The following is a 24,319-nucleotide window of genomic DNA, read 5'->3' as shown; positions in this document are numbered from 1 at the left end:
TTCGTAGAATCCCCTGAGGAGCCCACTGTAGACCAGGAATCGGAAGACGATCTCAATGCATCCCGCACCTCACTTGAACGTCAAGCTCCTCACCGTGGCAACACTACGGTGCACGTCTGCTGGCACAGAAATACCAGTGTCTCCATGGTCGACTTTAGTATTGCAGTGGAGGTATCTGGCTCAAAACGGCTTGGACTGCAGCTCGAAAGAACCATCTTCTTCAGGCACCATTTCCTTTCCAGTCATTGCCCTCTTGGTTAATTGGAAACTATTAAGTCCATTCAAAAGACATGATTTTAACAGGCGATTTATGAATAATTTGGATTTCCATGTGACACCTTTCATACTTCTAAATTAATTTCCATATATTGATATCAAGAGGGGTTCTTCTGAGTATTTTTTTTTTAAAAAATCCTCAGTGTATTTGGAAAGGGCAATAAGTCTATCCGCTGCAGTCTGAAATGTGCATTTCTATGCAACTTGTTTTATTTTCTGCTGTCTATTGTTCTCTGGAGCCTTACAATATTCTCCTCTCAGCCTCATCTGCCTCTCTCATGTTTTCTTTACCAGAGGAAATCTCTCTGTGTATTTTTAAAGATGCATTTTGACTGTAGCTAAACCAATTTGACACAGATTAACGAGGTATGGAATCCAAAACATTCTCATCTCAAATCAGGGAAATTTGCATGGAAAGTATTGCATTCTCATATCAACTCATGTGAGTTCTTATGTGGAACTTCAGTGTTCAATTTTATCAAAGGTAAAGGGGATATTTGTGGAGATCATCATTATTGTTCTGCTTTCAGTTCTTCTTCATAAAGTAAGGCTCCATTCAACTCTGTTGAAAAGTAGAAGGAAACAGTTCTTCTGAAGCACTTACATTTTCTATAAAATTGAGTTCAAGAGGAAAAAATAACATAGAATTTCATTTAAATTAGAAATTGGTTTAGCTTCTTTAAGGTACCTGCAGACACCCATTTCCAAAGGAATGCCTCTAGGTTGTTTTGTCTACATGGGGGAACACATTGGATATACATGCCTTAGTTTTATAGAATAAAAGGTTCTATAGATTTAAAAATAAAAATTTTAAAGAACTAAATCTTCCCCTTGGATTCAGACATACTTGGTTGCAATTTCCTCCAAATACATTTGCTTCTGAGAGTGTGTGTTGCATGTTCTACCAGAATCATCCTACTACTTCACCTCTGGAGATCAAATGTCGCAGCCAGATCTCCCACTCTGGAATTTATCCCATCAAACAACCTAGAAGCAGATCCATGTGCACTCACACATCTGTCTTTAGTTCCACAGCTTTTCCCATGACCAGCAAGTTACAGTCCTATTTTCCTAATTCTGTGTTTAATGTCACATCATTATAGTTTATGCTTTCTCTCTGTGTCTTTCCTTCTTTCCCTCCTTCTTTTCTCTTTTTCTTGTGGTAGAAGACCCTCTCACTGTCAGTGACTGTCCTTCCCCACCTGTTGGACTGATCAGTGATCAGCGGCCTGTTTCCATTTCATATGTCTGCTGGTACCGAATGCAAAGCCTGTCCTTTTATGATACCCTTCAGAAAATGAGGTAACCAAAATCAAAAAGTAGAGAATTGGGACTACATGTGTGTTATGGTAGCCCAGTACACACACATCCTTGTCTGGTTTTTTTGAAACTGGAATGGTTCAAAATGAAAAGCTTTCAAAATGCAGTAAAATGCTTGTTAGCCCTGTTGACAATTTGGAAGGCAATAGTGTTTCCTTTTAGCTGTTTTGATAAGAGCATAGTTCATTATGCTGCTAAATGTCAAGCAGAACAAAAAAGAATAATAAAACATTTCCACTAAGAGAACAAAGATTCAGAAAGATTGATTATTTTTAAGCTGACGTGTGGGTTTATCTCCCCTTTGTCATAACCATTGGATGTGTTTGATATTTGGCATCTAGCTTCTTTCAAATATATGATAGGCACACATTGAATCCAAAGCACCTTAATTTAACTATTTCACACCCAAAAAAAAGTTTTCAAAAACTTAATTCAAAGCAAAGCCTCTTATTTATGCAAGTTTACAATCTACCTATGTTTTACCTATTAAAATCAGTGGGGCTTAAGTTATTGTGATTAAGCTATCTTTCTAAAGATGACTTAAGAGAAATGTATTCATTTTTCTGGACCCTTTTAAATAGTGGTGTCAGGTGAAATATTCTTTATAAATTTCCCCACCAGCACAAAGAATTATAATTTAGAATCATAGTAAAATTGTCTTCTAGCCACACGCCCTTAAAATTAAATACTCCAGCATCAAATCTACTTCAGCAAGTGGCTAGATTTAGCTAGTCTTTGCTGATCTCAGGAGCAAAGCAGCCCTGGTAACTAGCTGGAAATGTTGGAAGCCATGAATTTCAGGCCTAGAACATAAGCCGGGAAGTCAAGAGACCATTCTGGAAAAAATACTTCTTTAACTTTGTCAAGAAAAGTGCATGTCTGCCAAACCACCTCAGTTTGAGTGGGGCTTCTAATAAGGTAACAGCAGATAATTTATTTCTTGCTAGCTCAACTTACAAACTGATCTCACTGAATGAAACAGTTCAGAAGCTATTACCGTTTTCAAAGACAAAAATAAACTGTTCCAATTTAGGCCGGAAAAAAATGCCATTCTACATGAGCCTTGCCTGCTTTCCATCAGCTTGTTTTACCATCTCTGTGTATTTTATTTCGTTTGTTGTACTATTTCCCTCCTTTTTTCAGAACCAACTTTCTGGAAACCTCCTGCGAAAATTCAAAAACAGCAATGGGTGGCAGAAGCTTTGGGTAGTGTTCACCAACTTCTGCATGTTTTTCTACAAATCTCACCAGGTAATTGATTCTTCTGAAAGCAGAAAATAATCTTTATGTTAGGTTTTTCACATTAGAGGATTGAAATGCAGGATTGATTAGCCTCAGGAGAGCTAGTATCGATAGTCCTTGAGTTATGACAGCAATTGGGGTAAGAATTTTCATTGCTAAGTGAGGTAGTTGTAAAGCCTGACTGTATCACTGAACAATGGCAATGGCAGAACAAGTGCTGGTTATTACAATCATTAGATGAGTTAAATTCTTGCCAGCTTCCCACATCCAACAGTCTTGGGAAAGGCGGAAGGAAGTTGTAAGTCACTCATGGGCAGGACAGTGGCTGTTGCCAAGTGAGAGATGGAACAAGGGGGTATGGGGAAGTTGTCAGAGAGAGTGTGTATGTGACAGTGCAAGGGATTGTGCAAGAGATGTCACATGGGTTGTGGATAGTGAGAGGGGCTGTGTGGATCGAAAAAGATGGTAGGTGAATGAGAAGTATGGTGTGGCTCGGGGAGAGTGCAAGGGAGTGCGCTGGAGTTGCGTGGGTCAGGCAGAGTGTGAGGGGATGTGCAAGATATGCATGAGGGGCATTGCATGGATTGGGGAGGATATAAGAGGGTCCATATGAGAGCTGTTGTGTGGGTCAGGAAGGATAAGGGACTATGTGAGAGGGTACATAAGAGGTTTAATGAGAGTCAGGAGGAGTGCAAGGGGTGGGCAAGAGGTGCTACACAAATAAGAGACAGTGCGTGGGGGCAGTGTGGGTTGGGGACGATATGCAGGATGAGTGGCTGACACAGTGCAATTGCAGAAGATCTGGGAGAGGGTACACAAGTGGGAAGACTTACCTCAAGTGACTGGCGTCCTTCCTGCTGGCTTCCCCATAGACTTTCTTAGGAAGCCAGCAGGAAAGGTTGCAAAATGGCAATTGCATAATTGCACTGCGTTTGGTCATAAGTGCAAGTGGAATTGCCAAGCACCCAGATCGTGATCACATGACTATCGGGGTGTTGGGACTGCTAGAACGCCCAAGGACTGGTTGTAACCACCATTTGTTCAGCGCCATTGTAACTTTGTTGCTGATAGTTACTGATTTATTTATTACATTTTAATCCTGCTTTTATTACTGTTTATAAGTAACTCAAGGTGGTAAGCATACCTAATAGTCCTTCCTTCTCTTTTTGGGGTGTGCTGAGAGAATGACTGGCCCAAAGTCATTCATCCAACTTTCATGACTAAGGTCAGACTAGAACTCATAAGTCTCCTGGTTTCTCACCTGGTGCCTTAACTACTAGACCAGTGATGGCTAACCTTTTTGCTTTTGTGTGCCAAAAGTGGGGGGAATGCCGGGGGGGTCACGCACGTGCACGTGGGTATAATTCAATACCCACCACGCCCCACCCCCCTGTACATGCATGCGTGATCCCCTGCGCTCAAAAAGTTACCAATAGGCCCATTTTTGCCCTCCCCGGGTTCCAGACACTTTCTTGGAGCCTGGGAAGGGCAAAAACGGCCTTCCCCACCCGCCTAGAGGCCATCCAGAGGCAGGAAACGGCCCATTTCTGAGTTCTGATGGGACCGGAAGGCCCAAAAATCAGCTGGCCAGCACGCACATGCACACTGGAGCTGAGCTAGAGCAACGCTTGCGTGGCCACAGATATGGCTCTGCGTGCCACCTGTGACACATGTGCCATAGGTTCGCCATCACGGTACTAGACCAAACTGGCTCTTAGCTGAATGAATGGTTGAACGGTTTAATCAGGTGGTTTGAATTGTCATAAGTCAAGGACAGCCTGTATTAGAAATTTCTGCAATGAAATTGTGCACTTCCATGAGTGCTGTTTGAAAGCAGCTATTCTGTTAATGGTGGCTTTGGTTCGTACATTTCATTTCTCTGAGGAAGGGTACACCCAAGGATATTTGAGATTAATTAATATGAAGCACTTTACAGAAAATGGATCAGCTGCAGGGATAATTAATTATGGATAAACAACTTGGAGAGAAAAATCAGCACTGAATTCTACAGTTTATTCCAAAGGCACTTGATGGATTTTTGAGAATTCCAAGCGCTTCAGTATTTCAGAATTGGGGGGTTTAAGTGGAAGTGTACGATTAATAATCCTGCAGATAAAACTAATATAATTTTTATCTGCAGAAGTCTGCACCGCTACAGAAATCTGCTGTCCGGACCTCTGCTTAACTTGCAGAGTTGTTAATCCTTTAAAAAACAAAATAGGTACATTCCTGCTTGCCCTCAAAAGAGAAGTTTATTCTTAGTGTGGTATTTTGCTACTGGAAAAGGTTAAATTTATAGTAAGAAAGTAGCAGTTGAAACGTGAGGTCCAGATTTACATTGGCACAGATATGGCTATGTGTGGAAAACAGAGGAACCGAACAGATTGTGAGCAGATGGAGCACAGAAAATCAACGAGGGAACACAATAAGCAATGCGGCCTCATTCTTTCTGCTTCTTGCCTTCTTGTTCCATCCAGTGGTTTCTTTATGGACTCTGTGCATCATACATAAGAGTGTACGCCTACAGAGCCCCCTCATAATGTTAGACTTTTCAGCCCTCTTTCATCTATTGCACTAACAACAATGTAATTCTTTGCTTCAATACTATACCATCGTTATCTTGAAGATCAGAGCAATCGCCTGAATTATGGGCTTTTTGAGAAAATCCTTATTCAGCTATCTTCAAATATACTTATGATGTCAGCTAAGCAGGAGGTTCAAGAAGAAGATGGTGCTCTCCCTATTTCTCCTTGCTGTGGCTTTGATGTGCTTCCTGTCTTATATTAAGATACTGTGCCACAAATGTATGAAATGCTGTAGTTAATTACTTCCCTTGGACAGAGATTTCTTGTGGAAACTATATGTGTGGTGGGCTTTTCTTAATAGTCCAAATTTCATGAAGCAAGCCCACCAAAGCTAGTACAACTAGTCCAGAATCCCCATCATTAAGCAACATAGTCATAAAGTTCAACATTGCATATCTGTGCCATTTAGCAATAGCAGTTCCTACAGTCCCATTTGTCATTAAGGGAGGACATCATGTGACTGAGACTTCCAAATTCCTTCCAGCTTCCTCATTGCCTTTGCTTTTGGGAAGCAAGTAGGGAACATCAGAAATTGCAGCTTTATGACCACTTTCTTGTTAACTTGCACATCAGATTATTTTTCACGTATAGAAGAGCTAACAGTTTACTCTCAGTCTCTTCTTCTGTGATCTCTCTGCTCTTCCCTTCTTTGCAGAGCAAAGAGATTGGATAGAAAGAGATTTCATGAAAATATTGCAAGCTGTTTGCATAGTGCATTTGTGGGTCCTAGCTCCAGGCTGCCAGTATAATTGCATTGTTTTTGATGTGTAGAAGAACAAACAGCTTACTCCCTTGCAACCCTTCCTCTTCAATCCCTCTGCTCTTCAAGTAGATGGGAGAAAAAAAAACACAGGTCAGTTTCAGAACACAACATATTGACTGTAATGGTGTTCATGAACTGAGGGATTCTTCAAAGGTAACAAGTGGTCATCAATTGGTTATATAATTATTTTTTCAGCACCTTTGAATGTTTGCTGACTGAGTAGTTGGTAAGCAAGGACCAGCCGTATGTACTGTGGAAACTTTGCTTGCATCAACTCATCAACTCAAGAAACTGAGATAAGGAACAAGGTTGCCAGTGGATGAAGGTAGTCCTCCAAGAGTCTACCATGAACCATAGAATATTCTGACCATCCTCTCCATTCCATATAACTCACAAATAACCACTTAAAGGCCACAGAATGATGAGCAGCCATTCCTTTCCACTTACACATCTGGTCAAAAATAAATACAGTAGACAACAGGAGAATGAGAAGCTATGTTTTCAGCCATCATGTTATAGGGAGTGTAGTACTTGTCCCAGGAGTGATTCACATTTAGGTGCAATTTGTGTGGAGTCCCTTTCACAGAAATTCTTCTCAGTTCCAGTGAGATATAGAATATGGGGAAGAGACTGCCTTCTGCACATGAGAGTAACCTTTTTATAAAGCACTAAAGACACGGTTGTTTCCCTAGGACAGTGATGGCTAACCTTTTTGCCATTGCGTGCCAGAGGGGGGCGGCGGGGGAGGTTCTCTCACGCACGTGCCCACACTCATAATTCTATGCACCCCATCCTGCGCATGTGCGTGCAACCCCCCCCCCCCCGCTCCTGCACACGATGGCCCGGTAGGCCGGTTTTTCTTTCTCACCTGGCTCCAGATCTTCCCTATGCATCTGGGGAGGGCGAAAACAGCCTTCCCCACCCCTTCGGAGGCCTGAAACAGCCCATTTCCCAACTCCCAGTTGGACAGGAAGTAACTTTTTTGCTGTCCCCAGCTTCCAGAGCCTGTCTAAGAGTTTCTGGAGGCTGGGAACAGCAAGAAATGTCACTTCCTGTCCAACTGGGAGTTGGGAAATGGGCCGTTTCAGGCCTCCAGAGGGACTCCGAGGGGGTGGGGAAGGCTGTTTTCACCCTCCCCAGACGCATAGAGAGGATCTGGAGTCAGGTGAGAAAGAAAAACGGGCTTTCCCCACCCTCCCAGGCCCTCCGGAGGCAGGAAACAGCCTGTTTCCCTACTTCTGGTGGGCCCAGAAGGCCTGAAAATCAGCTGGCCAGCACGCACATGCACGTCAGAGCTGAACTGGTGTGCCCATTGATATGGCTATGCGTGCCACCTGTGGCACCTGTGCCATAGGTTCGCCATCACAGCCGTAGGAGGTTAAGTAAACTCTGCTGTTGTTGATTTTTATGAGCAGAGTCTTTGTTTTATCCTTGGGTGCTGCTCAGAGTCAGCTGTGTGAGATGAGCAATCATATAAATCATGTAAATTCCTTCATTCACTCACTGGGCTCTGAGTGTAATGGTGAAGGTGCTGGCCAAGAAACCAGGAGGCAGTGAGTTCTAATCCCGCCTTGGGCATGAAGAAACAGCTGGGTAACTTTGAGCCAGGCACTCCTTCTTAACTCACCAAACAGGGTTGTTTTTCTGGGGAAAATAGGGAGGGGAATTGGCATGTTTGCTGCCTTGAGTTGTACATGAAAGAAAAGATGTGATTTTAAAAAATCTAAGGAAAGAGAATCTTGGGCAAATTCCAACCCCTAGGCATGTGTACAGTGCAAGATAAGAAGCCAATGTCATTTGGGGGAGGACCTTCCTGGGTTGTCTTTTGCTTGAAACATACTGGGATTTGATGTTAGGAAGGTAGTTTTGAAGTTCTTTGCATGCAGTTTTGTCAATTTTTGAAGCGGGGCCTTTGCTATTGCCACAACCTCTCTTGCCTTTTGTTTTTAGGACAATCATCCTTTAGCTAGCCTTCCTCTGCTGGGCTATTCTCTTACCATTCCTTCTGAATCTGAGAACATTAATAAAGACTATGTCTTTAAGCTACATTTCAAATCCCATGTGTACTATTTTAGGGCGGAGAGTGAATATACATTTGAAAGGTATGTTTGTTTACTATAATTTTACTACATACTACGCTGTTAAATTCTATCATTAAAAAAGGATGGGTAAACAAGTACTGTTATAATCTAGCCAATTTAAGTAAAACATGAAGTCTGTCAAAGAGCTAAAATATCAAATTGTTTGTTTCCTGCAAAATGTAAATTGGATACAGACTTCTCCAGTCTCGACCCAGGAATTTTCCAAGATTACTAAATCACATTTTATTTTGCTAATCTCGTGAATCATTTCCAAAATTTTACATCGTTCTTAAGACAAGTTGTCAAAAGCATTTTAAAAAGCACTAAAATCTGGTAACATCTTGTGAAAGAACATCAAAATGTTGTGAAACTGAAATGTGCGGTATCTAAAGTTTTGAAACGGGGAGTAGGGATTGTAATTTTAAAAATTCCCCAAATATTTGATAGTTCTTTAAGAGAATACTAAATCAATATAAAGAATTTATCATGTTTGCAACATGTGCAAAATTATTCGCCCAGGAAAGGAAAGATTGTATAAGGCCTCTCATACCCCACAAGCTGTTTCAAGGGATTCATTTTTGTTGAGAAACAAAAGTTATATAGTTTATACTAGAGGTGAACAAAATGTTCTGTGCATGACTTAGATCTAAGCTAGTTTGTGTTTGAACCCGGACATGTACATTTAGGATATTATGGCCCATAGATTGTTTACTTACATGTACAGACTGAAATGTGATTGTGCAGGACAGAAATTATTTGGGATGGGATTGATAGGTAAGAGTAAGAAACAGCCAAGAACATTAACAATCTGAATAATCATTTCCATCTAACAAGAAAGTGAAAAACGTGGTACTGGTCTTGTAAATTTTCAAACTTTCTATAGTGAAACTTAAATATTCTATAGCAAAATGCATTTAAATAAATGTGTCTTGCTCTATAATATAGGTAATGTTTAGTTTACAAATGGTAGCTGAGTGCAGGATTTCTCAAATTCCAACTACTTTAGTGTGTGTGGACTTTAATGCTGGCTGGGGAACACTCATCTTAATCCTGCTGAGGTGAGAAACCTCTTGCACGGAACCACTACTACACTCTTTTTCCCTCTACCATCACACTGTTCAGAGTTGAGGTTTTAAGCTCTTCCCATATGAGATCCCATCAGAATTCCCATGCCTAGTTGGTTGTCCCAGAGAAATGAACTTGAAAAGGGTAGAACAAAGATTGGCATTCCAGTTCACTTTTTTTTCTGTATCCCACTGTGGTCCTCTTAATGTTGGTCCTCTTAATGTTTAGCAAGGCTATTAGGATGGAAAAAGCAACCTATGTCTTTGGGACAACCTATGGGAAGAGTTATCTTCATTGTTCTTCCCCAACTCCATACCATTCTGGCCAACCAGATCAGCTGTTGGAAAAAGACTGGAATAGAATTGAGAAAGAATATGTTTTGCAGACTGGAGATCTGTTCCTTCCCTTTTCCCAACCTACTGAGCTCTCCCAAACTCACCTAATAAACAAACATCTTCTGTGAAGCCACATCCACAACAGAAAAGCTTCCCACCTGTGCAGTGTAGCAAGTCCTGATGTTTGTCTTTCTTCTTGCTTAGGTGGATGGAGGTCATCCGAAGTGCTACAGGCCCAGCCTCACGGGTCCGTGTATTAAGTCATGAAGAATCCCATGTTTATTGATGGCTGAACTCCAAATGGTTCATTCCAGCAACTGCTGCTTTTTTAGAGGATATTTGAATTTACTTTCCCCTTTTAAGATTTAGTAAAATACAAATCTATTAAAAATGTTTTGGATCAGCTTTTGAAATAATGCCTCAGCAGGTTCGTTTACTATTATCAGCCACATGAGGGTTTCATGTCTTGTATTTGTTCTTTAGTGTGGTTTTTTAGCTTGTGCCAGTATTAAAATATTGTTCCTTGGAGTGCCAAATGCCAAAAGATATTTCTTTGCCTCAAAAAATTTGCACCTGAAATATATAGACCAATTTTGTAGCAACTTCATTTTTTTGTATTTCCTTGAAAACAAGATGCCTCTTCTTTAATATACAGACCCTCACAATGAGCTTTGGACTGATTTTTGTTTTGGTTATTTTTATCTTCTATTCACTTCACCACCTCAACATAAATCTTCAAGGTAAAAGTTCTTTTATTTTTCATGTTTCTACACAGTTTGCTTGTAAGAATTAAAACTGGCAGCCAAATATGTAGTTTGTTCAATTCATCTCACTTCTGGAAGTTGGAAATATTTCCTTCCTTTACTGTCAGATGGGTTTGCTTGCTTTTTTCTGATGAAAATTCGTATTGAGATAGAAAATCATGCCTGAAAAAGAGTTTACATATTTTACCCCATGAAATACTCGTAACAGTGTCTTAGGAAGTTTAAGATGGTATAAATAATTTGTGTAACAAAATGTCAATATCTGTGTTCTACAAGGATTGTGGCATTAATTTTTTGTCAAAATTGGTGTTTCAATAAGAACAGGTGCAGGTGCATCTCTTCAAAGGAAACATTTGTTTCTGTAATGTTTTGTCCCAATATATTCTGTGCTTCTGCACCTTTATAAGTGGTACTATAAATCAATTCATATTTTGTCTGTACAAATTTGGAAGCAATTAGATAGCCTTAAATATGTTCATTTAATCAAAGTCCAAAACAGCCTTTCTCAACCATTTTTTCCCCTGGAGGAAGCCTTGAAATAATTTTCAGGGCTCAGAGAACCATTGCATAAAAATCGTTCTATCTGAAGCTCACGGTACATTACTATGATTAGCAAGCTGGGTTGCAACATATAAAAATTCCAACCTTTGGGAGTATTGGCATTTAATGGCACACAAAATTTAAAAAACAGTATTTTTTTCATATAATAATGACCTCTCATGGAACCCAAGTTGAGAAAGGCTGTTCTAAAGATTTGACTGAGAATATACACTTTCCAGCAGTTGAAATAGATTTATTGTGTATTATTAGGTGTAATATGGATCTCCCCACATTTGTCACACATTTTAAGAGAAATGGTTACCACCGTATCAATCAATCTCTTGCTTTAATAGCAAGTTTGCCAAATATAGAGGCTCTGTTGTATAAACATGTTTTAAGTTTTGCTTACTGAAAAGGGAATAAAATACCTCAACAGCTTTAAACACTATATAGCTTTGAGGGTTTCTTTTGAGGATGTTTGTTTCTTGCCATTTACAAAACAAATGTTATTTTGAACGTGAATAATTGATAACACATAATTTATATGTGTGCAGCTGATTTAGGCAACTTAACGTAAGTTCATCTAAATGAGCCCATGAAACGTTGTCCAGCCACACACATGAGCCTTCCTTTGGCCTACATATCCCAACATGCATTTTGCAATCCAGGTTTGGATCAAAAGTTTTTCTCTCCAATACCTCTTCCCCTCTCTCTCTCATACACACACACACCCGCCCCCAGGCTATGTTTGATTTTTCCAGCTAAACCATGAGATTGAAGCTGAATCCTGGAAGATCCTTGTTGCTGTAAAAAGAGCCACTCCTTTTTAATTGTTGTTTTGTTTTTAAGTGGTGGAAAGAAGATGTACCAAGTCAACTAGGCTGCTTCTGACCTCATTATGTCTCTCTGAAACCTCCCCAGCTTCTTTTGTTTCTTAGAGAAGTAAACAGCTACAAATAGATTGGGGAGAAGAAAGAAGTAAAACCAAAAACAGCTGGAATTATAGTTAAAGAAGGTTTTGCATATAATTTTGAGGGTCATATAAAATCATCATGCAAACTTATGACCATCTTCCTTATTTACTACCGTAGCTGCAGCTTTTAGCTTGTGCCTTTTCTGTTCAGCAAGGTTTGCAATGGTCTGGATTCAGGAGCTGGATTTGCTTCCTGGGAAGTCACGGTATTGTAATGCTAACGGTGGCACAGGTTTTCAGCTTTTGCCATTGTCTGTTCCTCAGGGTATAAATACCATCAGCACAAATCACTTATTCACTGTTTTCTATTACCTATCAGAGACTCTTGCAGGAACATTGCTTTATAACAATTTATTTCTGCTTTCAGCTCTTGCTATTTAGATTTCCATACAAAATATAATAATCACACCTCCTTTTTTTAACATTGTTCCTAAATAAAGCAGCAACAGCACTGAAAGTGGATGTAAAGGTTTTCCCCATTTTACTCCAAAGCTATACTTTCCAGATACAATATGGATGCCAGGGGTGTCAAACTGGCGGCCTGCGGCTCGGATGCATCATGTGCAGGCCACGCTCACCGCAGCTCCACGAATGGGAAAAACGTCATGAAACATCACGTGATGGCAACGTGACACCCGTGGTTTATGCACTTCTATGTTTGCTTTCAAATAATTAACTGAAACAGTTTGTGCCAATTGCATTGATATTTCCTTGATCATATATATATATCAATGCAATTGGCACAAACTGCTTCAGTTAATTATTTGAAACCAAACATAGAAGTGCATAAACCACGGGTGTCAAACTCGTGGTGTCACGTTGCCATCACGTGATGTTTCAGGACGTTTTTCCCATTCGTGGGAATATTCAAAATTCTTAGGTAATATTTCCATCTGTACACAACCTAACAGTTTGATAAGAATATTTACATCCGTTCTTCCAGAACACTGCAGCCATAACAGAATTTGGACTTGCAATAACACAATAGCTTATGATTCTGTTTTTCCCTTTAAGTGTCACTAAATTCTGAAGTGTACTTTCTTGTAAAGTATGTGATATAAATACGCTGCTCAATGACATATCAAAATGGTTGTATTTCTTTATTTCTGTGTCATGAAACATACAAGGTTTTGAGAATAGGTTGATATCTGACATAAGCAAATATACTGTATACAGATTATAAACAGCAGAATTACAGAAGTAAACAGAGCCTGATCAAAGAATAGGTCTTCATTGCATATGTCACTTGATGGCTAAAAATGGGACCTCCATGGACAGAGATTTTAAAAAGGCATTCCCAGATGCTTATGAAAAAAATAAGCCAGATATTAGACTGCTATGTTGTGCATTTCCAAAAAGCAACTGTTGGCCAGAGTTAGACCTTTGCCATAATTTAGCAAGGAAATCATATTTTTATGCTTCTCAAAAAAAAAAAAAAAAAAAAAACATCCAATTCATAATTAGAATATTTTATCCAGCTACTGTGAATTCCTCAAGTATGTAGATGTTTTGTATATTCAGATTCTACTAAAAGTTATTAGATGATAGAAGTGTACAATTACTGCTCTCTTTCTAGTATCAATAATTTTAAATCTGAAGACCTTTAAAGTTGATTTATGGCTCTAACAATTAAACATCTCTAAGAACATTTCTAGTTCACCATAATGTACAACAGTAACTATGCTAACCTAAAAAGAGCAAAAATAAAGTCTTGTGACATCTTAACCAATTTATTATGGCATAAATTGGATTAGAGATCAGAGAGATTGATTTACTACAGTGTTTTGAATTGAAAACTTTCCAGGCAATATTCTGGGATACTTAGTGTAATTTTCTGAAATATTACAAGTATTCTAGTGTACAGTGTTATATACTCTTTATGTTGTGTATATAATGGGAAGGAGGATTTTATATGCTAATTTAAGCACTTTCAATGTTCTATGCATCATATATGCACATATCTTTGCTAGAATAGCCTCCACCTTCCACCCTAAAACCCCTGTGTGAAATGACTTGTTTGGACATAATGAAAGATCCATAAGTTACATTGCTAATTCATTTTATAAATTTTGGAAATGAAAAGCAAAGAAACATATCCTTTCCACATTGCTGGACTAACCTTCTACTTTGTCAGGTGCACAAGTGTTACTAAGATTTTGTATACATCCATATACATTATGGGTGCCAAAGGGGGGGGGGGAATCAATAGATGGAAAATCCACCAAATTCTACATGTAACTTTGCAAAATTCAGTTGTTTGCATTCTACAGGTATTTCACAGCATTCCATACCCCCAATAAATAATTGCTGACTAGTAAAATTTCATTCGTGTGATAAAATGGACTCCTGCACATGAACATTTATAGTAGTATATCAGGAAGCCTTTAAAATGCCAAAATAATTGCTTTGCCATTTTGTGTTATTTACGACTTCAATTCAGTAGCAGATTGACAAGGATACAATGAAGTCTAGTTTTATGTTTGTGCTTTGGCTCACGGCCTATATATAAGGGAGGAAGCCGAATTGAGGACTTTGTATCCCAACATACCTGTCATCTTTCAACTTCCAAAATTAAATCCTTCCATCCATTGATACATATATAAGCCAATATACAATACACCCCCGTATGCACTAATGGCTGCAAAATTCCACTATTATCGAAAGCAACTTCAATAGGTTCTAAACTATTACAAAAATATCAATACTGAAAATTATGTAACATACAAAATGCTTCATATACTGTAAGGGTCAAGAATCAATCAAAATACAGTGCAATGAACTCGGGGGTGGTGGTGGAGGGTGGCACCTAAATGATTGTGAGTAAACAGAAGCAACTTCTCACAATTCCACAAGAAAAATCAGTGGTCTCAAGAGTTCATTTACAAGTGTGTGGCTATAATGGAAATATATATTCTAATTAATAGTTAAAAAGTGGCCCAACAGACCCAGATAGAAAACCTTTGCCGTTTGAAAGACTTGGCTTGCTTTCAGATTGTTTAGCAATTTCATTATGAAAAATGGGAAATTTGTCCACTCTACACCAGCAAATTTTGGTGCCCTTTAGTAAAACGAAATATTACCTTATTTAATATGCAGGAAACTGCTATCAACTGCCAAAGACTAATCCTGAATACATACAACACTGCAATGCTGGATTTTTTTAGGACAGTTCTAAAACAATACTTAAAGGCTCAATAAACAGTATTGTAAAGTTAAACAGTCAGAGTAAAAACGGACTCGAAACAACAAAAGGTGTTTTAGAGTTTAAATTTGGTTACAATATAATGCAAAGACAATTTGCTTTCACCAAGTTGTTTCATTTATACCAAACAAGATGTCATTTTGAAATTCTGCATATTTACAATTTATATGGGATTAAGTCAATTAAACTGATATTTAAATAAACTGCACTGGCTCAAACAGCAAACTGGCAAAATAGTAATCTTTTAACTGATTTAAAATAAACAAGCGTTTGTTGGAAAAACCATGTCTGTAAAAGAACATAGCTCTGACAAAATATTAATTTACTAATTTTAAAAGAGCCAGTCATTGAGGTCCTTTTGGTTTCCATTTAACAAAATCTTTCAGTCAACATTCTTGCAATCCAAAATCTTAAAAGGTTACCAGATCTGGGACTGCATACAAGCTTAGCTGAAAATTCGAGAGAGATTTCTCACCTACCTCGCCCTAATTCAATGTGTAGCTTACATCATGCTACATTTCACAGACTGTAAACACTGGAGTAGAGACTAATACAAAATCCATCCAGTTAACATCACGTCCATTCTAATGGGATGGCAACATGGCTGACTCAAACACAAGGCTGTAAAATATTATTTCCACTCAATTTAGTAAATTGTTCAATCTTTACATTGATAAGATGATATTACAGGTTCTAAACATTCAGTGAGTTCATTTCCATTGACACAATGGGCCCATCCTTTATACCATTATTATGCTTTTCTCAAAACAAATTAGAAAGGAGATTTTCACCAAAGGCTTGGTCATAGGGTAAATCTTCTACAGCAAGTTGTCTTTTGGGGTTACTGTGTTATTTATTTTTTTAAGATTACAATACAGATTTCATATTGAAATCAAAACAGTGTAATAATATTGAAAGCATTAATTTATTGTAAATCAACAAAGAGCAAGCCCTTTCTAAAATTCTTGACTAACCACAACCTTTTAACTACATTTTATTCCACTTTTCTCCAAATACCTCAAAATAAAAATTCAGATGGGATTTCTATCATGTAGTTATTTTAACAATAGATAAGAGTTATACTGTACTAGTTCTTACCTATTAAAGTGAACTGTAGTTTTCTATTTTAGATCTTAACGAAATTTCATATATCTTCCTCTACCACACAATGAATTTCAGATATTAAACTAAGCCCAAATATTGATTTCAATGATTGTAACTAAAGTTGCTCGCATTTTTAAAATTCTTTTTATAACCAGTATTTTGCAAAATTGCCATTATTTATCCAGAATTTCTAGGAAGCATATAAAAAAGTGCCTTTTTCAGTTATATGTTAACATTAATTCCAAAAGAAAACTATTAAAAACAAATTTAAACTTTGGATTGGCACAATTTTAAACAAGATATAAAACCATGAAGATAAGCAAAACTAGAGAACTGCAAAGAATATGATATCCTAAATTAAAACAATCAATTTCGTACCATGATTAGAAACAAAAAAAAAAAAAAAATGCTACTGTGTAACACAAAAAAAAACCTGCATCTGAGGTATAAACTGGATTTTTATAGCACGGCTTTATTTCTGACCTATAAACAAAGGTCAAGCAAACCCTGCTATAATACAATTTAAAATTTTCATAGAAACAAAGACAAGCCTATAATAAGTTGATCTATCTGTCAAAATATTTACCTCACTAGTATCATCTACAGAAGCTCTTGGCAATTTGTACAGAAGAATCCGTATGCATGTCAAGCAAATTTCAGTAAAAAAGTGACTATATACAAATTTGTACACAGAGCCAATAATACATCCAATTCACAGATTTTTTTTTTTTTTACTTAAAGAGGTTGCCTTCAATTCTTTTAAACCCCAATCCATGTTAAATGTAAACGTGGAACATGGGACTGAACTCCAGACTTCCATTTCTTTCTTAAAACAAAACCTTAAAACAAAGAAAATGGTGGCAGTGCCACTAGTGCACACATTTCAGATTGAAATGCCACCCACCTATGGATCCTTGAGCTGAAGGCCAATGACTTAACACAAGATACCTGAGATTTCACAATAGCTTTAGTTCCTAACTGAAATCCTAAATTTACATCTCAGAAATGTATAAAGATACCTCCTTTGAATATGTGCATTATTTTTTAAAAAAAAAAACCTATACAGAGTTGAAAAACAGTGCTCTTGCTAAAACACCTTCTTCTGTTGATGCACTTTCAGAAATGTCCATGTGATTGCCTGCCAATTGTGGAAGACCAGCCTGAGAACAGGTGCCTGCAGGCGCCCCACTGAAGTAGCAAAAATGGCCACAGGGTCAGACTTCAGTGGGATGAGCTGCTCCCTCCAGCTACTGAGTACCTGGGAAGGGAAAAAGCATGTTGTTAAAACAAAAGTAGTGAACAAAATGTTTTACACAGAAAATAAAAATAAATGTATCTCAGTTGCAATCTTTTAGAAAAATATACTCCTGCCCTTAAAAGCAGAGTCTTGAGCAAGAATTACGATTGGGAACTAGCTTTCCAAAGCTACCTTTCTTATAGGTTTTTTAGAAAACTACCAATTTTCTAAATATGCAGTACCAATGACCAACACATGCATACGCAGAATATAAAACCACTTTCACTATCAAAGAACGTTATGAGCTTAGCGGGTGTTTTTCTGAATTTATATTATCTGAAATAGAGATAACCAAAACATATTTGCTATTCTGGAAGTATCTATGACTTTCAGCTGGCTTAACTTCACCAACATCAAAACAAAAAGGCAAATATTTCCATCAGTAAAATACATGTTGTTCCTATTCTGATAGAAACTAATATTTGCTATGGTCCAATAGGAACAATCCAATAAAAAATTAAATCAAAACTGCTTTAAGTTGATATTGCTATTTTTGATACACTAATAAGAGTTCTAAATATTCTAAGAATGTCATTATCATCATCATCATCATCATCCTTATTATAAAGATCCAAAAAACACAGTTCCAATGATTTTAATATGAATAACAAGAATAGGAAATGTGTGTAGTAACTCTGTCCAAAGGGAATGTTATTGTTAACATTATTGTAATTAATACCTCTGAAGCCGCTGTACTAGCTCAGACACCATGGTATCTGAAATTCCCGGGCAAGCTTCTTCAGCTAAATAAATAGCCTCTCTCAGTTCTTCTATGGAGCCCATGTTTCCCCCACAAGCTTGGCTTCTCTCTTTCAACTAAAAATCAGAAGAGGATTAGTTCTAAGCATCTGAAACGTTTGCAAAAAAAATGTGTATGGATAAAAAAAAAATAACAACAGAGCTCTGTGCTTTGTAGAGATTGTGTGGAAACATACAGGGTGCATATAAACCATTTTATAGAGTCTGAATAAGCCTTAAATCAATGCAAATTAGAAAATACACATTTTCTATGGAACTCTAGGAAGTAAATGAACTTCAAATTAGCAACTGTTTGTCAATTTACATAAGAGATGTAATCCAGATGGTTCACCACTAACACAACAGGACCATTTCTGTTATTTTGATCACAACTATTCCTGCTCTTTACCACTTCTCTTTCCCTACATTAGAAATCCTTTTTATAAGTAGAGGAGAAAGTAACACAAGCGAGGCTGAGGTGTTTAAAAAAAAAAAATTACACTTCATCATTTACACTACATCTAAAATCCTACTAGCATTTGAAACTATCTTATTTTAAATTGCTTTTAATTTTTATATTGTTATGGTTTTATTTCTGGCTGTACACCACCCTGAGTCCTTCGGGAGAAGGGCGGTATAGAAATGTAATAAAATAATCAATAATAATAATAATAATCTTTACTCTAGGGAAATGAATTTCCTCTGGTACAAGCTGAAAAGAAGGTATTTTTATTGCCTTTTTAAAAAAGAAGACCTTACTGATGCCCAAGACGCAGCATGAATAACAGTTTAAGAAATGGCAAAGTAGGAACTGCATCACTAAATGCCTAGTTAAGTCTGTGTGGAACAACTTCACATAGGACAACCCACATCCTCCTTCGCTGGGAGCTGTTTTCCCCCTTGTGGCATCACAAAGGCGCCAGGTTCTTCCACTGCTGCTGCTCCCAGACCAAAGTTGCTGGTTTCTCCACCGACCCTGCTCTCGGCCAACTTTAAAACCATGGAAAAGAAGATGGTTCTCCTTTCTTGAGAACCAGTTCCAGTTAGAAGAGAAGTGAGAAGTCTGGCCCTAGCCCCCTGCGTGTCGGATGCCTCAGAGCTTGACAGCCTCCTCTCTCCTACTTAACATTCACATGAAGCTGATGATGGAGGTCATCTGGTGACACAGATTACTTGGCTCCCCTTTCACCCAACTAATGTCTTCAAGGTTCCATCTCCATTTAGAATGCTGGGTGGGCTATGGATGGAGAAATGGCTCAGGCTCAGCTCTAGCAACATCAAGTGCTGTGTGATTTAGGATGACAAGATCATGGAGTTCTTCCATCTTTTTTTGTAGAGGGGACTGGGCTACCTCAGTCACAAATGGTATGCAGCTTGGTCTTGCTACTTATGCTTCTGGAGCAGATGGAAGTCTTGGTTAGAAGGGCTTTTGCCTAAATCCATCTTGCATGTCTATGGCAACCATGCCTAGATTGGGAGGCTCAGCTATTGCACAGTCATACCTTAGTGACTTCTTTACTGCATTACTACAAGGCATTCTAGATGGGACTCCCTTTGAAGAATCCACAGTTCAGCAGTGCAGGTAATTATGGGCATGGTATGCATGTAACACTTTTTACCAGAAGGTTTCTGGCTATAAAACAAGGTACTGGTTATCTATCATGCATAAACTCCTCCATGGTACAACCAGAGGATATTTAAGGGACTGTCTATCTCCAAGTATTGCTGCCCACCCAACAAGTTTGGATCCCATCTATTGAACTGTGCATCAGGTGAGTTTTGGAAAGTCCATCATTGCCCCGAGATCTGGATGCTTCCAACCATACTGGTTTTTAGAAATGCCATGGGTCTTCCTTTGGATTCAGGGCCAGGAGACTGCATGAACCATTAATGTGTTGATATTAATGCAAAATTAACTTTGACCTCAGCACTACAAGTTTATATACTCTTTGTTTTTATATATCTGTTTTTCCTGGATTCTTACTTATTTTTATTTCTTTACTGTTTTTATGTTGTAGACTGCCCAGAATTTTTTTGAGTGGGTAGCTCTATACACTGAAATAAATATAATTAAACTGAAACAAATAGGTGCTGTCACTCCAACACGTGGCACTTGCCACAATTTTGCTGTGACAATCACCACTTCAAGATCAGTGTACCCTCCTCCCTCACCTTACACCTTTGGTGGAAGCAATCATGGAGTCAATAACGTGGATGGCCCCCTTTAAAAAATCCCTATCCAGGATTCCCACCTGCTCTAAAAAAAAGGTAAGTCATGGCCTTTCTGAAGACATCAACATCCTTTTTATTTATATTTATATGTCTATTTAAAACTTTTATATAGTTGCCCATTCAATATCAAATTTCGGATGGCTTCTAATCAAAAATTAAAACAATGACCAAAAAAACAACATAAAAACCATACCAAAATCTATTAAAATCGTAAGCATTAAAAACTTGGCCCCAAATTAAGCTTCCAACATGCAATCATTCATTAAATGCTCTCCCCATGCATCACAAGAATTGAGCAGCTTCTCTTTCAAAAATGCTTGAAAGTTTCGCTTATAAGAACAACTCTGACTGCATTAATTTTCCCTTATTTTCTCCCAACTTTTTCATACAATCTCTAAATGGGAGAAGAAATGATTAATCCAATGATATTACCTCTGTGAATAATGGCGATATAATTGTAGATAAGCTTCGAGATGCAGGGCGCCTTTGAATGGTATTTTCCTTTCAGAAAAAATATATATATATTGCAAATTAGTTAAAAGAGAATATAAAGACTTGTAAGAAGCCAGATTGCCTGTAAAATTGCTTATTAAATTCTTAAGCTACAAACAAGATAATAGATATGTATCAAATTATGTGCATGGCAAAAAGCCTGCTGGAATTGAACAATGCATTCAAACCCTAACCGAAAAATTAAATGTAGCAAAATACATATATCTGATGGAACTTTGGAATGAGCCAATGGAATAAGTCAGAAAGAGAAACAAAATAAGAGAAGGGAATACAAGAACATAGGTTCACACCCTAATTGTACAACTGCTTTGTTTTTTCCCTCTCCAACAATAGCTCTTCAAATGCTTAATCAAGGATTCCTTTGAACCACATCTTGAGCTTTTCATTGGAATGGGGGACAACGAGTGGCTGTGGCTGCCGGCGTCCCGGTATAGCCAGCTGGCGCCATCGCTGGTTATTGGGGGCAAATCATTGGCCCCCACGGAAAGGGCCCGCAATTTGGGTGTCCTCCTGGACACACGGCTGTCTTTAGAAGGGCATACGACGGCCGTGGCCGGGGGGGCCTTCTATCAGGTCCGCCTGATATGCCAGTTGCGCCCCTTTCTGGATCAGGACTCCCTACGCACGGTCACTCAGGCACTCGTCACCTCTCGTCTGGACTATTGTAACGCTCTCTACATGGGGCTCCCCTTGGGGTGTACCCGGAGGCTCCAACTGGTGCAGAATGCAGCCGCGCGGGGGATTATGGGAGCGACGGGGCGCTCCCATGTGACTCCTCTCCTGCACGAGCTACATTGGCTCCCAGTGGACTTCCGGGTGCGCTTCAAGGTGTTGGTGATCACCTTTAAAGCGCTCCATGGCTTAGGGCCGGGGTATCTACGGGACCGCCTCCTGCCACCAATTGCCTCCCACCGGCCAGTTCGCTCCCACAGAGAGGGCCTCCTCAGGGTGCCGTCGGCCAGGCAATGTCGGCTGGCGACCCCCAGGGGGAGAGCCTTCTCTGTAGTAGTACCCACCCTCTGGAACAATCTACCCCCAGAGATACGAGTGATCCCAGACCTCCGGTCTTTTCGTCGGGCTCTCAAAACCTATTTTTTTTCAGTTAGCCGGGCTGTCCTGATTTTATGATTGGTTTTAATAATTTTGATATGGCTTTTAATTGGAATGTTTTAAATTAATGGGCCAAATTTATTTAATTATTTTAAATTTATTTTAACTTTTGTATACAAAATGTTTTATTTTTTAGCTGTTCACCGCCCTGAGTCCGAAAGGAGAAGGGCGGTATAGAAATTTGAATAAAGATAAAGATAAAGATTCTCAAATCAGGTCTGAGAGTTTTAGAAGATTAAGCAGGGCCAGCATTTCCATTTCTTGGGAAAAGAGAGGTTCGGTGGAATTTGAGGATGATAAACGTGCAACCTTTATTTTGGCCCTCAAAAAGAGGAAAAACACTGCCGCTGAAAACTTTTGCTAACTTTTCAACATATTCTTGGGGAGGGAAAGATTTTGCTGCTAAATTGCAGGGACAGTGATCTAAGGATGCTTTGTTGCAGTGTTTTTCAAATTTGGCAAGTTTAAGGTGTGTGATTCAACTTCAAGGCAAACTACAAGTTTAAGATAACAACTCCCGGAATCGAAGTCCATGCATCTTAAACTTGCAAAATTTCAAAACCACTGCTTTAGGGACTGCAGAAACAAAGCTGGAGACAATTGGGCTCATGGACTCAGTGGTGGAATTCTATTTTTTTTACTACCGGTTCTGTGGGCGTGGTTTGGTGGGCATGGTGTGGCTTGGTGGGCGTGGCAGGGGAAGAATACTGCAAAATTCCCATTCCCTCCCCACTCTGGGGCCAGCCAGAGGTGGTATTTGCCGGTTCTCTGAACTGCTCAAAATTTCTGCTACTGGTTCTCCAGAACCTGTCAGAACTTGATGAATAGCACCCCTGTTCATGGTGTTTTGGAGAACATAAGCAGACTCCCAGTTCTTTGGATTTCAGCCGCTGCTGCCCTTTCAACTGATTCTAAATAAAATGATAACTGTCCAGACTTTCCAACTTGCAGGATAGAGAACATGTAAGAGCTTACTACAGGTAATCAAACAATAATTCAGACTGTATTTCATGCTGCTTTGCAGCTGCCAACCACTGTTGAGAAACCATTTGTCTCAAAGAAACAACAGCCTTGGTAAACTACACAAGGGTTTTACATTTGAGTTTTCAAATTTCACCAGGCTCAAGGTTGACTCAGCCTTTCATCCTTTCGAGGTAGGTAAAATGAGGACCCGGATTGTGGGAGCAATAAGATGACTTTGTATAAAAAAGAACACCGCTTGGGGGGGCTGAAAGCCCTACTAAGCAGGTATATACAAAAGTATGAAGGCTATTGCTTAACGCATTGTAAGCCGCCCTGAGTCTCCGGAGAAAGGGCGGCATATAAATTGAACCAATAAAATAAATAAATCTGCATAGAGTTAGACCTCACAATTTAGAAGAGACTTCAAGATAAGTCAGCCATCAAAACAGGCATTACTGTTTAAAATACTACATTAATGCCCCACAATATTAATAGTAAAATACCTTGTTTCTTTCCCACTCGTGGAGTTGGGTCGCTCCGTTCTCCAGATTCTTCGGATCTTTTTCTCGGATCGTGAATATCCAGTCACCCGAGTCACTGCCACCTGATGCCTGCTCATCTGTTTCACTTTAACACAAATAAATTTCTGACATTTACAAGATGGTCTTGTTATTTATGAAGAACTGATGACAGTACAAAACTGGCAGATTCAATCATATTTGAAGGCAACAACAAAAATCTAACTTACATTAGAAATAAAAATGATACAAGGGATGTTTTTACTAATTACGAATTAAGGCTCCTTAGTTTAGCTCAGATAACAACCTTTGTATCTCTTGGAAACTTGTAGGAAGCAAATTAAAGCAAACAAGCAGTGTATTTGTTTATCCCACCCTCATTTGTCTTGATTAAAATGTTAGTGTTTGTTCAAGTTAAAATAAGTCAAGTCTGTGAGCGGACAGAAAGATCTTTTAACAGCAAGTCAAAATCCTACAAAATGTTAAGATAAGTAGTATTTGTATTTGCTTTATCAAATTTTGTATTTGACAAAGTAGACCACAACCTACTTCTTGGAAAAATGTGGGATAGACAGCATCACCACCTGGTGGATTTGTAACTGGCTAACAAATTATACTCAATGTGTAGTCCTCAAAGGAACTACATCCACACTGAGGGAAGTAAGCAGTGGAGTACCCCAAGGTTCCATTTTAGGCTC

At 38.7% G+C, this 24,319-nt stretch overlaps 2 protein-coding genes across 2 annotated transcripts in view; one reads left to right on the top strand and one right to left on the bottom strand.

Annotated features, from left to right (window-relative positions):
* The window catches only part of FARP1 (FERM, ARH/RhoGEF and pleckstrin domain protein 1), a 155,708-nt gene extending 145,227 nt beyond the window's left edge, over positions 1–10,481 (top strand). Inside the window, exons 25-28 of the mRNA XM_070943026.1 lie at positions 8–171; positions 2,740–2,847; positions 8,137–8,288; positions 9,872–10,481. Coding sequence (XP_070799127.1) covers positions 8–171; positions 2,740–2,847; positions 8,137–8,288; positions 9,872–9,953 — 506 coding nt within the window. The 3' untranslated portion in view covers positions 9,954–10,481. The remainder of the gene's footprint in view (positions 1–7; positions 172–2,739; positions 2,848–8,136; positions 8,289–9,871) is intronic.
* Positions 10,482–16,310: 5,829 nt separating this feature from the next.
* Positions 16,311–24,319, bottom strand: part of STK24 (serine/threonine kinase 24) — a 32,852-nt gene continuing 24,843 nt past the window's right edge. Inside the window, exons 8-11 of the mRNA XM_070944260.1 lie at positions 23,607–23,730; positions 20,950–21,018; positions 18,227–18,363; positions 16,311–17,508 (exon numbers count right to left, since the gene is read on the bottom strand). Coding sequence (XP_070800361.1) covers positions 17,472–17,508; positions 18,227–18,363; positions 20,950–21,018; positions 23,607–23,730 — 367 coding nt within the window. The 3' untranslated portion in view covers positions 16,311–17,471. The remainder of the gene's footprint in view (positions 17,509–18,226; positions 18,364–20,949; positions 21,019–23,606; positions 23,731–24,319) is intronic.

Source organism: Pituophis catenifer, unplaced genomic scaffold (assembly GCF_029215685.1).
Source record: "Pituophis catenifer annectens isolate HBS135680 unplaced genomic scaffold, rPitCat1.0.hap2 SCAF_4, whole genome shotgun sequence".
NCBI classification, from domain to species: domain Eukaryota; kingdom Metazoa; phylum Chordata; class Lepidosauria; order Squamata; family Colubridae; genus Pituophis; species Pituophis catenifer.
Note: the sequence above shows the minus strand (reverse complement) of the source record. Positions and strands in the feature narration are given on the sequence as shown.